Below are 16,629 nucleotides of genomic sequence, written 5' to 3'. Positions count from 1 at the left end.
TGATTTGATTTTGCTGCCCTTGCTTTTGCCAGGAGTTCTCAGACTTGGTTCTCAAGAAGTTGTTAGACTACAACTTCCATCATCCTGGGCAGCAAGACCACATCTCTAGGGGGATGTGGGGGCTAGGTGGTGCATGAGGAGATGTGGAGCCTTGGCACAAGAGCAGTTGTGTGGAGATTTCTGCCTGGAGTCTCCCCACAGCCACCCACAGCTCCTGGAGTGTGGTTCCAACCACAGCAGCTGCTCACACAGTGGCCGCTCTGGTTGGGCTGCTCTTCTCTCTGGGAATGCCAGAGAGGAGAGCAGCCCAGCCAGACCTGCACTGCACACAGCCAAGCGAAGTGTACCACGGGGCAGGGCCGGACTGGGGGCACTGAGAGGGAGGTGGAATGTATGTGGGGAGGGTGCCTGGTTTTGAGCAGAATGGGTAATTAAGGGTGGGAGTCAGGGCACAGGGGTGCCCCGTGGGTGGGCGCACCAGGAATATGCCCTGTTGCCCTGTGGGCCAGTCCAGGTCTGCCACTGGGTGCCAGCTAGGTCAGGAGCATGGCTGCTTGGCAGGAGCTGAGCTCCGGGGCCAGTGGTGGACAGGGAGAATACAGCCTGGAATCTCCATGCCACTGGTGCAGGACCAGCGATGGGTGCATGGCTCAGGGCTATGCTTTGATTTGCTCCACCCCCACCCCAGGATGGGGCTGATTCTAGGATGATGGGAGTTGTAGTTCAGCCATATCTGGAACAGGGCTGTGTACGGAACTGGTTTAGCTGGTTCAGTTAAAATTCGGACCGAATTCAAACCACCCCAGCACAGTCCGGGTCGCAGGCTGGTTCGGTGGGGTATACTTGTAAAGGGGAATCTGGTGAGGATTCCCCTTTACAAGTAAATGGGCATTCCCTACAGTAGGTGGGGGGAGAAAAAGAGTACCTTTTATCTTTATTTTTCAGGCAATGGGGACCGCAGAGGCGGCCGACCATGAACAAAATCAAGGCTTCAGGAATGTGTAACTGTGTGGGGATGGGGGGAGGCTTGGGCAGTCATCCTCGGAAAGAGATGTGGTTGTTATAAGTGTATTCCTGTGTTCATCTGCAGAATCAGGGGCATAGCTGTAATTGAACTAGGAAGGGGGGCACACATGTCACTGGGCCCCACTGAGAAGGGGGGCCCACCAGCTGGGTGACAGCCTGCTTGCTTGCTTGCTTGCTTGCTTGCTTGCTTGCATGTTTGCTTGCTGTATGCTATTTAGAAATCTTTTGTGTTTGTAAGTTTGTCCCACTGGGTATCCTGTAGAGAGTGCCGAGTGGGGGGGGGGGTCAGAAAGGGGAAAAGAGAAGCAGAAATTGGAGTTGTTTCTGGAATAAAGTCTTAGTTAGATCCATATCAGATTGTTTTTTGTTTACGAGGGGAGCAGTTATAAAACATTGCTCTTTCCTCTTCCCCCTCACACTTCTCTGCAGAAGAAGTGGCGGTGGGGGGAGAGAGAATTTTCACTTTTTGCCCCAGGGCCCACGCCATTCTTGCTACAGCCCAGAGCAAAATGTTGGAGGGTGTGTGTGCTCTGCTCATCTGCATTGTTAAGCTGGAATAATGTGTTCTGCGTGCACTTTTATTACCTGCTTTCCATTTGTGAAATGCTTGTAGTCAGAACTGGACACGTGCAATTTTGCTATTCGGCAAGAAAAATTGCTTACCTGCTAGGGATGCATCAAAGGACTAGATTACATCAGAAGGCAAGACAGGAGCTGTCGTTTAGAAGCTTGCAGAGATATGAAGCCCTGGGGGGAAATGGGAGGGAGGGACCCTGAAAAAAACTGGGAGGGGGGTTCATGGGGGGGAGGGATAATTTTATTCCAGCCCCACCCCTCAGCCTTCACATCTCTAGAGGCCCCGTTCCGTGCTAAATTGTTTTCAAAACCACAGCAGTTTCATCTTTTTAAGGCAAACCCCTGAATAATCTACATCCATGTCCCTGAACCCTCTTGAAACCCAATAGGGGATATCGCATTGAGAGAGCAAGGGAGGGAGAGAGAACACAGCCTTTAATCTTTCCTGAAGTCATTTCACCCTTATTAGGCAGTTAACAGTTTCCCATAAGTATCCCAGCTGTCCAGGGATTAGCAGGACAAGAGGATGTTTACAGCATATGTGTTCATGACCACGTCCTGGGAATAAACTCTTTCATGTAAGGTGACGAGGCTTGGGGTGTTTGGTTTGGTTTCCAACTGAAGCTGGATTTGGGTGACTTTCAAGTCTCTTCCAAGTGGCAACAAGCCACGCTCCTCCCAGTTCAGTGCTGTGCCACTTGTGATGTAGTTCAGAAGTGCAGGCGATCTCCATGAAGCCCCCATGGCCATGTCCACCCCAACAACCAGAGAAGCCAAGAAGTAATGGTGGTCCATCCCTGCACGGCCCCTCCCCATTATATCCTTGTGTGCCATGTTGCTGGAAGTGTGAAAAGTGTTCAAAGGAGTAGTGGACATGCTAACGTCCCTGTGAGATGGTCTTGTGGAGAGCTGGTCTTGTGGTAGCAAGCGTGAATGGCCTGCTTTGCTAAGGAGGGTCTGCCCTGATTTGCATTTGAGTGGGAGACTACGTGTGTGAGCAATGTAAGATATTCCCCCTTAGGGGATGGGGCCACTCTGGGAAGAGCTTCTAGGCTCCGGGAGTTCTCCCTGGCTTCTCCAAGATAGGGCTGAGAGAGACTCCAGCCTGCAACCTTGGAGAAGCTGCTGCCAGTCTGTGTAGACAATACTGAGCTGGATGGACCAATGGTCTGACTCAGTATATGGCAGCTTCCTATGTTCCTATGTTCCTAAGCCAGCCATGCAGACTGGGCAGCTTGCCCTGGTCCCAGTTAGGTGGCCACCCATTCCTGATATTAATGGATTGCCTTTTAACCCCAGTGCAGCCATTCAGTGTGCCGCTGGGGCCAATTGAGGAGGGACAGACAAGTCTTCCTGCAGTTCCATCATTTCTCCCGAGTTGGGTAGAGGCCAGGTCCTCCCTAAGACTTTGCCGACTCCCAGCAACTGCCTCAGGTCATCCAAAAGGTGTGGTTGGAACCCCTTGCAATGTTGCACACTCAGTTTCGGAACACGGCCCTTGATGCATTCTGCTTTGCTGCTGCCCTTCAAAACATTGCTTCCCCAAAGCGACTATCCTGTGTATTCCACATGTGGCAGGAACACAGGAAAACAGGAAGCTGTCAGACCATTGGTTTGTCTAGCTCAATATTGTCTTCACAGACTGGCAGTGGGTTCTCCAAGGCTGCAGGCAGGAATCTCTCTCAGCCCTATCTTGGAGAAGCAGAGAAGGAACTTGAAACCTTCCTAGAGCAGCTCCATCCCCTGAAGGGAATATCTTACAGTGCTCACACATCAAGTCTCCCATTCATATGCAGCCAGGGCAGACCCTGCTTAGCTAAGGGGACAAGTCGTGCTTGCTAACATAAACCAGCTCTCCTTGATATTTTCCCCCAACCAGAGCAGTAGATGGTGGTTTATATATGGGAGAGATGTCCGTTCAGAGTCAGCACAACTGAACATGGGCTAACCCAGGGGTTCTCAGTCTCGTGTCCCTGTATGGTATCAGATTACAACTCCCATCAGCCTCAGGTGCAATGTCTGAAGGCCACTGTGGCTGGAGATGATGGAGGTTGTAGTCCAACAATATCTGGAGAGCCAAGGTTTGGAAACACTGGGTCAGAGCACATGTTAGAGCCTAGTCTGTGATGGAGACAGCAGCAAAGAGAGAACTCTCCCACCCCATCCTCACAACTGCACAGGGCCATCCAGTGCAGCCATTTCCCATGGCAAGCGCTCTTTTGCACCTGCATCCCCAGACCTTGGCAGAACTTGGAGGTCTGTTTGCAATGCACTCCGCAGATACAATCACTCACATCCCTCCTGACTTGAATGCCACTTTGTTTGTCGTTCTGATACAAAGTGTCCCCAAGGACCAGTCTGGTTGCTTTAACTTGGATGGATTTCAGCAACAGCAGCTTGAGGGCATCAACAGGGTGCTTTGAGAAGTGTAGCCTACTGCCTTTATGCTTGTCCTCATCCTGGCTAGTTGCCTCTGACCACAGAAGAATGACCTGTTGGAACCAAACAACAGCCAACAGGCTCATTCACACAATTATTATTGGGGTAGGAGAAGCCCCCTACCCTAGTTCAGTCAGAGGCACTAGCAGTGAAAGTGTGTGATAAGTGGCAGCTGTTGGGAGGGCTGCGTACAATTGCTGGATAGGAGGGCCTAATGCTGGTTGGGGCCTGATACTTTGCTGAGAGAGACAGTGGTGCTGGCCACTCTGGAGAAGGCACCCAGAAGACTTCTCAATCTCTCTCTCTCTCTCTCTCTCTCTCTCTCTCTCTCTCTCTCTCTCTCTCTCTCTCTCTCTCTCTCCGTTCAGTCGTGTCTGACTCTCAGTCACTCTATGGATCACTGCACTCCATGCCGTCCTATCTCGTACAGCTTCCTTTAAGTCCGCCATGGTAATTCCAGTGTCGTTTTTTATCATATCCAGCCACCGAGTACAAGGCCGTCCCCATCTCCTCCTCCCACTGATCATTCCCAGCATAATTGTCTTTTCAAGTGAATCAGCTTGCATGACATGACCAAAATATGTCAGTCTTTGTTTAGTAATCTTGGCTTCTGGCGATATTATTGGTTTAACTCGATCTAAAACTTCCTTATCTGTAGTTCTCGCTGTCCATGGGATACGCAACAGTTGCCTCCAACACCACATCGCGAAAGCCTCCATCCTTCTCCTATCTGCCTTCTTCAGAGTCCAAGTTTCACAGCCATATGTGGCTATTGGAAATATTATTGCATTCACTAACCTGTATTTGGTTAGGAGACTAATATCTTTGCTCTTCCAAATTTTACTCATGCTGATCATTGCGGTTCTTCCAAATGCAATACGCCACCTGATCTCAGGGCTACAGGAGACTACTTCTGAAGAAACTCACCTTGGATCCAGATGATCTGGGGAGCTATTGGCCAGTTCTGAGCCTCCCCAAGCTGCTCAACCAGGTTGTGGGGCTATGCAGTAACTGGCATTCCTGGGTAAAAGAGGATCTGGACCCATTTCAGTCTGGCTTCTGAACTGGTTTGGGAACTGAAATTGCTTTCGTTGCCCTGATGGACAACCTTCACCAGGAGAAGACAGGAAAAGTCATGTCCTGATATATCTTCTAGACCTCTCGGCAGTTTTTAATACCTTTAGCCATGGCATTCTTCTGGATCCGCTGTCTGGAATGGGAACTGGGGGCGGAGTACACTTCAGTGGTACTTTTCCTTCATGATGAGCGGTTTCCAGAAAGTGGTAAATTGCATTTGTGCTGTGGGGATTCACAGATACTGTCCTGCCTCCCAGACTATTTGACAGGTATACGGAACTGCCTGGGAGAGGTGGTTTGGGAATGTGGAGTGAAGCATCACCAGTATGCTGGTGGTGCTTTACTCCTTTTCACTGAATCCAGATGAGGCTATGCTGGACATCCTGACCACTCTGGTGTCTGGAGTCAGTCAAGGGCTGGATGGGAGCTCATAAACTGAAGCTCAATCCCTCTTCAGATGTTAGTTTAAAAGGATGGTGTACATGAGCATACTGTTCAAAGCGAGAACAGAAGTCCACCCATCCCTGGTGAGCTCACCCTCCTGGGCTGCTCAGATGTACAGTGTCCATCAGAAGAAGCAAAAGCTGTTGGCTCAGGCACCTAAGCCTGCCAATCACGGAAGCGTCCACCATTTTGCCTCTTCAGATGGACACTGTAAGTGTGAGCAGCATATGAGGCGGATTGATTGATGCACCAGAGAAGGTCCTTCCATTCCATTTTTGGATAGTATACACTTAAGAACACTGTCATTTTAAACTATCATCTGAAGAGGGCTTAAGATCCTGTTGCTTGGTGATATCCTTGACCAAAGAGTTGGAAATCAGCATCTTCTGGACAGGGTTGTATTTCCTCTGAAGAAATCATTCAGATGTGGAGCGCGCTTTGATCCATCTCTACAGTTTGGTGCCTAAATGGCTCCCGAGACCATCTTTAACCACCTTTGGTCGGGGTACCCCTGCAACCCTCCTTGGGAAAATCTACTCTTAGTACCATTATTCCTGCTCTGATAACATCTAGGTTATATGATTGCAATGAGCTGCATGTGTGCTAATGAAGACAATTCGGAAATTTCACCTGGTTCAGAATCGGCAGCTAGGCTCTTAATGGTACAGGAAGGACTGGTCATATTATGCCAGGAAACTGCTTAAAAGTCTTCCCTGGCTGCCACTTTGTTTGCAGGTGTAATTAAGAACATAAGAACAGCCTTGTCCTGCTGGATCAGGCCCAAGGAGGCCCATCTAGTCCAGCATCCTGTTTTGCACAGTGGCCCAACAGATGCCACTGAAAGCCTACAGGCAGGAGTTGAGGGCATGCCCTCTCTCCTGCTGTTACTCCCCTGCAACTGGTACTCAGAGGCCTCCTGCCTTCAAACCACTTGACTTACAAAGTCCAAAATGGCCTTATATGAAGATGTCTGAATGTTCTTGTCTTCATTGGAGGTCCTACTCAGATATGAGGTGGTAGCTACCAGAGCCTAATAAAATAATATAACTGTTAATACAGTTTTAATTGATACTGTAAGCTATTTGGGGCATGTTTAATTTTGAGCATGTGTCAAAGGGAGGGGTATAAATATTTTAAATAAATAAATACTTTCCTGGGAGTAAGCCCCACTGAACGGATGGGACTTTGCTTCCAAGTCGCACATGCAAATCTTCTTGCCTTCCATGGGTTCTGTTTGCAACTAACGTTTTCCTGGATCATGCCCATGAAGGTTGTGATTTGAAGAGTTTATGAGTGTAGGAATGGGAGGCATGTACAATATAACTGTCCCAGCCTTACTAATAAAACACATTTACTAGGTTTAAAGTGTGTGCTTGCATAAATATAGAGACAAATACTCTTGACTGAGGAACCAATTCTACCCATCCATGTCACAAGGTGTTTCTCTTAAAAGGGCTCTTCACATGGTGTTCTTGAGAGAGAATATTTCTAGTCACTGTCACAGCAGAGAGAAAAATGTACCTTGAAAATGCAAATCTTGAGTTCCCAGAAACCAAAAGGCCAATAGGAGAGGCCCAGTAACGAAATCAGCAGGAGAATGTATGCTTGCATGAGAGACGGTTCCGTCTCCAACATCAAGGGTATGGAGAAGCCCTGCTCAGCTTAGCCCCCTCCCAAACTGTTTTTGAACTACAACTCCCATAATCCCCAGCCACATTGGCCAATAGCCAGGGATTATGGGAATTGTAGGCCAATGTCTTCAGGGGGGGCCGAAGTTAAGCAGCCCTGGCACAAAGGATGGGGAAAGGCCTCTCTTTGCCTAGAGAACTGCTGACAGTCAGAGTAGGCAGCACTGAGTTAGATAAACCAATGTGGAGATGTGCACCTTTGCCCATGGCCCCAAAGACCGAGCCCACTGTCCCAGGGCCACAGGAAACCGGGGGTCTGTTCTCCCAGGAATCCCCGTATCTGCAGGGGACTATCTGCATATGGTGCAACTCTGAGAACTTTGAATGGGTTTAAAGGTCCATAACCCACCCCTATGTCTACACCATCCATGCAAGCAGGTAAGCCTTGCATACCAGGGGGACAAATGCCCCCCTCATGGCAGGGATAGCCAGCATGAGCAGGGCACCCCCTCTCCGGGTGGGGAGCAAATATTCGGAGGGGGAGCTCCTGTCCTGATTTAAGAGGCTTCCACAAGCAGGGTTTCTGGAGCTGCCAATTCCATTTTTTTTTTCACAGAAAGATTGGGGAAGGGGGTCATGTTAGCTCCTTAGGCTTACTCATGAGCAGGGCCGGGCAGCTGGATCAGCATTGCTCCAGCAAATGAAGAGATTCTTCCTTTGTGGGTGACAATGGGTACAGACCCAGGTGGACAGTGCCTGCTCAAGAGAGTCATGAGTCAAGAGGGCCATGGGCCCTACATAGAGCCAGATTGCTGTGTTGAAGGAAACTGTGGGGAAGGGTATCCCAAAGACTACTACCCCTGTTTTGGGGACCATGGCCAGATTTCTGCAAAACCATGCCCCCAGCCAGCCCTCCTGGCCATGTGGAAATGTGCACCCCTGCCTGTGCCCCCCCAGGGGCAACACTGCCAGCCTGGGGCAGCCAAAAATCAGGGCTCCCTGTGCCTGAAGATCTGCATGCAGCACTACGCCAGGCCAGACCCAGGAACTTTGAATGGGTTTAAAGGTCTGTGCCTGAACCCGCTGTCTCCCCTGTCCACGTATATGGTTAGGGGGTTTTTTGGCTCTGGGAATGGTTTAAAAGGCAGCCCCCAGCAGGGAATCCCAAACAGCCAAATTCTATTCTTCTCACAAAAGGTTGGGAAAGGGCAACCCAGACCCTCTTCCCCCCCCCCGCCCCATGGGGGCGGATTTCATTCCCTAGGCTTATTCATGAGCAAGGCCAGTCACCAGGGTTGGGATTGGGTAAGCCAAAATCCTTCCTTAAAGATATGGCCACCCAAGCCAGGGTGCACTGCCCAGGCCATGAGGACACCCCCAAACAAATCATGAGAAAGACCATCAGAGGGGAGGGGAGAGAATTGCCAAACAAATTCAGATAGGATGCCGGATGGTAAAACATCCCCTTCTCCCACAGACACCTCCCTCATGAGAATGTCAGGCCATGGGGGCTCTATATTGAGCCAGGTTGCTGGGTGGAGGGAAGCCATGGGGAGGGCTGCCCCAGAGACTGCTTTCCTCATCTTGGGGACTGCCGCCAAGTAGCTGTCAGAGCGTGCCCCCTACCAGGCTGGCCGCCCATGTTTCAATTTTTAAAAAATATTTCTATTCTGCCCAAAACTTGCGTCTCTAGGTGGTTTACAATTAAAATCATTTAAAACTTTAAATCAATTAACAATTAAAATCATTTAAATGATTAAAATCATTTGTGCGCAAGGCAGCCCCTCGGAATGGCCACCCTGGTATCCCAGGGTGGCCAGAGAATAGGGGCTCCCCTCTCCCGTGTTTCCCCACACTGGCAGATCTGCATACAGTGGGGTGCCGGACTGGGACCTTTGATTCTGAATGGATGTTAGGGTCCATCCAAGTGTCTCCCCCTGCCTTCCCTCCATGCATGCCTCTGGGCCATGGCATGTATAGATGTCCTCTGGGTGTCGGCAAGGCTTCAGAGGGTTTTGGGGGGAGAGGCTGCAGAGAATTTTTTCTAATTTTACTACTGACAAGCGGGGGCCCCTTTGATGTGTGGGTTGGGTGGGCTGGCTGGCTCAACTCCTGAACTCATAGTCCGTGGATGGGGTTACACCCTTCAATGGGCAAAGCCTTCCCCAGTAGACTGGCCCTCTCATGAGAGGGTTAGCCCGCTCATGAGAGGGCCAGATAGTGGATTTTAGTTGGGTCTGCATGGATTGCTTTGCTGGGGTCACCCCTCATAACATCATCCAAGGTTATGGTGGGACGTAGCCCCCAGCACCTCCCAGCATCCTTTGCTTTCCCTCATCTACATATCCCCTCCTAGGAAGTCTCCATGCTCCCCTCCCCTTCTTTAATTGAAGAGGAATAAAATCCCCCCACGGAACAAAAAACCCCTGAGAATTCAAGTTTGTGTGGGACTATCGAGGTGCGGAGCTACCTAAAGGGAGGCAGTGCCATCACTGGCAGAAGCTGCACTGCCATGGCATGGCATGGAAGGGCACTGAAATGGTTTTAAATGCCCTTTCCATGCCAAGGGTGGGTGGAGTGCTCTGGAAATGCATGATTGTGCTCAGCATGCACCCTTCGAGATCGTGACCAATCGTAGCTGCCCCACTGACATGCAGATGCTTTTCCTACAAATCCCAGAAACTTGCTGGGATTGGCCTCGGAGGCCAAGCAGAACGGAGTGGCTCCCCTCCACTGCAACTGGAGTTTGGCAGGCCATTGTTAGGCTAATGTCTATGAGAGGAGAGCTGGTCTTGTGGTAGCAAGCATGACTTGTCCCCTTAGCAAAGCAGGGTCCACCCTGGTTACAGTTGAATGAGAGACCACATGTGAGTGATGTACTGTACTAGGGTAGACTTGACCCAGTAGGGGAGGTTCGTTCCTAGGCGGATGGAGCCCAATAATTATCAGCCCAGGCGAGAGGACTTAAAGATCAAAGCTTTATTCTGCAAGATATTCCTCTTAGGGGATGGAGGAAAGAGCATCTAGGTTCCAAGTTCCTCCCTAGCATCTCCAAGGTAGGGCTGAGAGAGATTCCTGCCTGCAACCTTGGAGGAGCCGCTGCCAGTCTGTGAAGACAATACTGAGCTAGATAAACCAATGGTCTGACTCAGTATGTGGCACCTTCCTATGTTCCTAATTTGGATGTTTACCTCCGGTTTGGCGTTTTGTCTGAATGCGGCCTTTGTCTGAAGTGCTCCAAATCACAGGGAGGATCTCTCCCAGATTCCACATGTGTCTCTCCAGATAAACGCAGTGCTCATGGTGGGCACCATGGGGGGTTACATTGCACATCAGCGGAGGGGGGGCTTAAATTGGTGTTATAACTGTGTATATAGTTATATACATCCGAGGTTCTCACATTTGGGTCCCCAGATCTTGGTGGACAACAACTCCCCATCATCTCCAGCCATAATGACCTTTCTCCAGTCCTGATAACCTTGGGTCCTTCAACCCCCTTTCAGAGGTTGGGCTACAGCTCCCCTCATCCTCTCCAGCCATTGTGGCTGGGGTTGATCGAGGTTGTTGTCCAAGAACATCCTAGGACCCAAGGTAGGGAACTCCTGGTTTACAGAATAAAGGAAAGGAAAGATTGTGCCGTCGAGTCGGTGTCGACTCCTGGTGACCGACCACAGAGCCATGTGGTTGTCTTGGTAGAATACAGGAGGGGTTGACCATTGCCTTCCTCCCGCACATTATAAGATGATGCCTTTGCTACTGTCACTGAAGTGAGCATCCGCCTCCAGCACCTTCCTATACTGCTGCTGCCTGATGTAGGTAACTACAAATATATATACTTACTAGACACAGTCTGGGAAGCACACTGGTGGGGATTCGAACCAACAGCCTCTTGCTCCCTAGGCAGGCTGCTTCCCTGCTGCACTGCCGAATACAGCCATCAGATTTTCTGCTGTCAGCTCTAGAGTGGCCCCAGCCTTCCTCCCTTCCATACATGGATCGGGGCCCTTGCGAACAGTTTTGTATGGAGACTTCCTTCCATTCTTCACAAAAGCAGCCCAGCTCCATGTCTCTGGGTCAAAGCATGGCACAATGCAACAGACCCGCAGGCACGGCCAACCTTGCGGCTTTCCACAAAAGAAAAATACCATATTTGGCCAATCTAAGCCGTAGCTGTGCAGGAACTTGCCAAGACACAAAGTGAACCTTTTTTAAAAAAAGTTTAACCCTTCATTTATAAATAAAGTGATAAATCACTGGAGGAAAGTTTAAACACAGAGCTTTTGGAGAATTAAACAGGGCGGGAAACTCTCCCAGGACAGCAGGGGTTCTGCTAGGAGGCAGGGCCAAGGAAGGAACAGGGAAAGTCAGCCAGGCGACCTGGATCAGGATTGCACCAGGCAAAATATTTAACTCAGACGGTTTATCTGAATGACACTCTTGTTTGTTAACTTCCTTTTCCAGGTGGGACCTGGAGTTCAGTAGAGGAGCATCTGCTTTGAAGACAGGTTTCGTCCCCGGCGTCTCCAGGTACTTTAGTTTCATTTTTATTAATTTACACTCCTCCGCCTCCCACCCCGGCCTCACTTTCTGCAATAAAGTGCATTCTAGTCAACTTATGTTCAAAAATAAACTGATATACATACAATAATATAAATTGGCAGCATAATAAACACACAAATAATAGCAAAGCAACAGCCATTCCAATGAGGCTACTCTGAAAGACGGAAACTTCTCGCCTGAATAATATAGTCTTTGCTGCCCTTCTGGAGGCGGCATTGAGGGGCCTAGCATACCTCTGTAGGGAAGCCATTCTATAATTTGGGTTCCACAGCAGTGCCAAGGCACTCGGAGGGTGGGGGGGTGCAAGGCTTTGCCCCCCAGGGACCCCAGCAACGTAATGCCATACATGGAGTGGGTTGCTGGCCACCCATGTTCTCAGGACAGGAGCAAGGAAGAGAAGAGCAGGAAGACAGGAGGGCCAGCCCAAGGCCCGTCCAGTCCAGCATCCGCTTTCATATAGTGACCCACCAGATGCTTCTGAGAAGCCCACAGGCAAGAGGTGAGGGCATGCCCTCTCTCCTGCTGTTACTCCCCTGCAACTGATACTCAGAGGCATCCTCTGAGGCTGGAGGTGGCCTATAGCCATCAGACTAGTAGCCATTGACAAAGTTGTCCTCCATGAGTTTGTCTATGCCCCTTTTAAAGCCATCCAAGCTAGTGGCCATCACCACATCCCGTGGCAGAGAATTCCATAGATTATGAGCTGTGTGGAAGAGTACATCTATCTATCTATCTATCTATCTATCTATCTATCTATCTATCTATCTATCTATCTATCTATACCACCTGACATGTGCATCCCTAGGTGGCGTAAGGTAAAGGTAAAGTGTGCCGTCGAGTCAATTTCGACTCCTGGCGCCCACAGAGCCCTGTGGTTTTCTTTGGTTAGGTTGACCATTGCCTCCTCCCATGCAGTATGAGATCATGCCTTTCAGCATCTTCCTGTATCGCTGCTGCCCAATATAGGAGTTTCCCATAGTCTGGGAAACATACCAGCGGGGATTCGAACCCTCGGGCTTGCTAGTCAAGTCATTTTCCCACTACACCATTAAGTGTCTACATATGTTAAAATACAATTTTAAAAAGGATTAAATGATTAAAACAATTATGATATAATTGGTTGGTCCTAAATTTCCCAGCCTTCATTTTCATGGGGTGACCCCTGGTTCTAGTGCGGTGAGAGAGGGAGAAAAATTTCTCTCTGTCCAGCCCCTCCCCTCCATGCATAATTGTATGCACTTCGATCATGTCTCCCTGTAGTCGCCTCTTTTCCAAACTAAAGGGCCCCAGATGCTGTAGCCTTGCCTCATACGGAAGGTGCTCCAGGCCCCTGATCATTCTGTAGCCCAGGCACCAGGAGAAAGCCGGCAAACATCTAAAGCTGCCCTGTGCTGAGTCAGGGCATTGGTCCGTCTAGCCCAGTTTTGTCTGACTGCCAACAGACCTCCAAGGTCTCAATCAGATATCACTCCCCACCAGAGGTGCTCTTACCCCTGGACTTTGGGGCCGAAGTCCAGGGCCTCCACATCACCTGGGTGGCCCCAAATCCTTTTTAGTCTGTCCCTAGTGGTGTGGTCGCCTGGCGGAGCATGGTGATGCTTAATTTGCAGGGGAGTGGGGCCTCCAAAAACCTTTAGGTCCAGGCTCCAAAATTACCTAGGTGCACCTCTGCTCCCCACACTTGCTGCCTGAAATCCTTTCAACGATATATTATTTCTTGGTATACATTCTTATTCCGCTCTTTCTCCGAGGAGCCCAGAGCAGTGTACATGGTTATGTTTACTGAGCCGGGCACCTTACGTACGCAAAGTGTGTGATCTCCCAAGGGCCCCATCATAAAGGATGAAAAAGCAAGGTTGGCCCTACTATGAAGCAGGGTAAATTGGATTTTGCATAGGTGGGGGGTTTGCCCAGTCGTAATCTTCCATGCAAGGTCAGGCAAAAAGATCAGATGCATGGTCTAGATGCAGATCCTACTGTAAGGAGTGTCTCGAAGTTCTGGCACTATCAGGATGTCGTCTGAGCCGAATCGCCCTAGACATTAGCCCCAAAACCACTTTTCAGTGCTTTGGCACTGTGAAGGCAAAAGAGGAGTTTCTCTGGAGCTGTATAGAATGCTTTCTCCCTCGCAGCTGACTAGCCGCATGCATCTGGAAATACAGCCAGGGCCAGGCAGACTTTGAGCCCTAGCATCTTAGCTTTTAAAAACTAAGGGTGGGGCTTAATGCAGCTTAATGACATGATGATTCTATGCATGGTGAAACTCTGAGCTCTGAATCTGTCTCTTGGCTTCTGTTTTGTAGGCGCAAGGAAACCATTGGCCATGGAGTCCTCCAAGATCCATACCAACTCTACAGCATCCATCAATAGCAGCAGTCTGTTTACCAAATTTATCCACTTGGATAAAGAACTGTCAAAGCCATTTTACACTTTGTGGATAGTACTGGTGGTGGTCAACGCCATCATCTTCCTGGTGGGGGTGGTATTGAACTCATTGGCTCTCTATGTCTTCTGCTTCCGCACAAAGACCAAAACCACCTCCGTCATCTACACGATCAATCTGATCATTACCGACTTGCTGGTGGGCTTCTCCTTGCCCATCAGGATCATCATGCACTACAGTGCCCCAGACTGCGAGCGCTGCGCCCTTATCCACATCTTCACCTACTTTGTCAACATGTATTGCAGCATCCTCTTCCTGACGTGCATCTGCATTGACCGGTACTTGGCCATCGTCCAAGTGGAAGCCTCACGCAAGTGGAGGAACCCCAACTACGCCAAGGGCATCTGTGCTTTCATCTGGATCTTTGCCACAGTGGTCACTTTCTCCATCCTCATCATGGCCATGCATTTCTCTGTTGCCAAGATCTTGCCCCTGATGGTCTGCGAGTACTTTTTCCCCCTTATCATCATCACATTCTTCACCACTAGGATCATGTGCGCCCTCTCCAAGCCGACGCTCATGCACCAGAGCCGTGAGAGGCGGATGAGGGCAGTGCAGCTCCTCATCACCGTCCTCATCATCTTCATGATCTGCTTCACCCCTTTCCATGTGCGCCAACTGGCCATCTCCATCAACCCAGACATGCCCAATGACATCAGTGTGATTGTGTACCATGTGACCGTCACCTTGAGCAGCCTCAACAGCTGCATGGACCCAATTGTCTACTGCTTTGTCACCAACAATTTCCGGTCGTCCATGAAAAACATCTTCAGGAAGTCTGAGCCTGAACAAACCAGTGGAGACATCATCAGCGTGAACAAGGGCTCTGGTTCCAATGCCATTATAGGCTTCTCAAATGCTATAGGGAGCCCACGGGGCTTGCCTTCACTGAACAGTATGGCAAGCTCCTAGAGGCATGGAGATTCCCATGTACAATGTGGTTGGATACGTGGTTCTATCCTCTTTTCTAAGAGTACTTTAGAATATCACATTTACCTCCAGCAAACTGGCAGCAGAACTTCCTGTGCTCTCCAGTTGCACTGTCCATGTGTGTTATGGCAGCTGGTGCTTTCACCTGGGAGTAATATCATGATGTTTCCACTCAAGTACAAGTTGCAGGAGCGTATCCCAGGGGGCACTCTGCACCGTGATCTAACAAGAGATCCTTCGGCCTGGGAACCACAGAGAAGGACAAGTGCAGCTACGCATTTTTGGCCGGTCTATCCACATCTCCATGATACTTGGAGGACTGAAAACAAATAAGGGTGGTTTAAAGACAGCAAGTATTTGTTCAGATGCCTGTACTACAGACTTTTACAAGTGGCACAGAAGGAACTATAGCAAGGACCTGTATTTTCAGAGGAGATAAAGCAAAATGTTGCAGAAAACTGGTGGTGGTAATTCAAAACGGGGGTGTCCAGTACTGCTAGATCCTCAGTGACTGGCAAGAGTTTCTGACTCCCAAAATTGTAACTACAGCAAGCAAAAAAAATATAAAAAAATCTGTCATAGGTGACCTTGTGCTAATCACTTAATCTCTCAGCCTCAGTGTTCTTTGCCTGTGGAACAGGAGTATAAATTAAATAAACACCAGGTCTTTGTGCGGCTCTGCTGGGCAGTCTGGATTTCTGTATTAAAATCCCTAATCTGCAGTAACTCAGATTTGTACTTGTATATGCAGGCTATCCTATGGCATGGTTCATTGGGCATGGCAGGTAATTGGCTCCGCCCTGGAACTTCTAATTTGCATTTGTCTCTGCCCCATCCTCTGAGCCACTCATTTGCTCCTGGCACTCGTTGGTGGACCTAGTAAATGTTGGGAATTCTCTCTGGTAAGAGATACCCTTCTAATATAGCAGAGTGCACAGAGGCACAAGACAGCGGAGTCTGCCCAGGTATGCTGAGAGTAAAATAACTTGGAGCCAGTTCATAGTTTCCAATCAATATAAGGAGTCTTTATTAGTGAACTCCATTCTAGATAGTAAAGTGGAGAGATAGGATCTCTAATCTATCTAGCAAGCTGGATGCAGATGGATTCTGCATCTCTGCACACATGGTGCAGGGAAAGAGGAGCTTGCATGTTGCAAGGGAGAAGGAAGGGGAAAGAAGGGAAGGGGAAGTGGCAGGAAGGAAGGAAGGAAATCCCTGAGATTTGCATTCTACATATCAAAGGGCTAGTGTCAGAGTAGTAGAGAAGGGATGGCCAATGTCTTGACCTCTCTAGCCCTCTGACTCACTAGTCTGTCCCCCTCTGTCATTGAGACATGAGACAGCGCAAAGTCCTTCACTTCCAACAGTAAAGACCTAACGTAGGTCCCACAAGCCTGAAATCTGCCCATCCTTGGTTTAAAAAACATCACACCTTAGCTAAATGCATGGCCAAGACCCCAGGGTTCTTAGAAGGACCCACTGCTGATCCCCAAGACCACCTCTATG

At 49.4% G+C, this 16,629-nt stretch overlaps 1 protein-coding gene across 5 annotated transcripts in view; it reads left to right on the top strand.

The window, feature by feature from the left end:
- GPR20 (G protein-coupled receptor 20) overlaps positions 1-15,990 on the top strand; it is a 38,485-nt gene extending 22,495 nt beyond the window's left edge. For all 5 annotated transcript variants that reach the window (XM_053243760.1, XM_053243758.1, XM_053243759.1 and 2 more), the window contains 2 exons: positions 11,652-11,717; positions 14,054-15,990. In XM_053243760.1, the coding sequence (XP_053099735.1) occupies positions 14,074-15,105 (1,032 nt within the window). In that variant the 5' untranslated portion in view covers positions 11,652-11,717; positions 14,054-14,073 and the 3' untranslated portion in view covers positions 15,106-15,990. The remainder of the gene's footprint in view (positions 1-11,651; positions 11,718-14,053) is intronic.
- The last annotated feature ends 639 nt before the right edge of the window (positions 15,991-16,629 follow it).

This window comes from Hemicordylus capensis, chromosome 4, assembly GCF_027244095.1.
Source record: "Hemicordylus capensis ecotype Gifberg chromosome 4, rHemCap1.1.pri, whole genome shotgun sequence".
NCBI classification, from domain to species: domain Eukaryota; kingdom Metazoa; phylum Chordata; class Lepidosauria; order Squamata; family Cordylidae; genus Hemicordylus; species Hemicordylus capensis.
The sequence above is the reverse complement of the archived record's forward strand: the minus strand, read 5'-3'. Positions and strand labels throughout refer to the sequence as shown.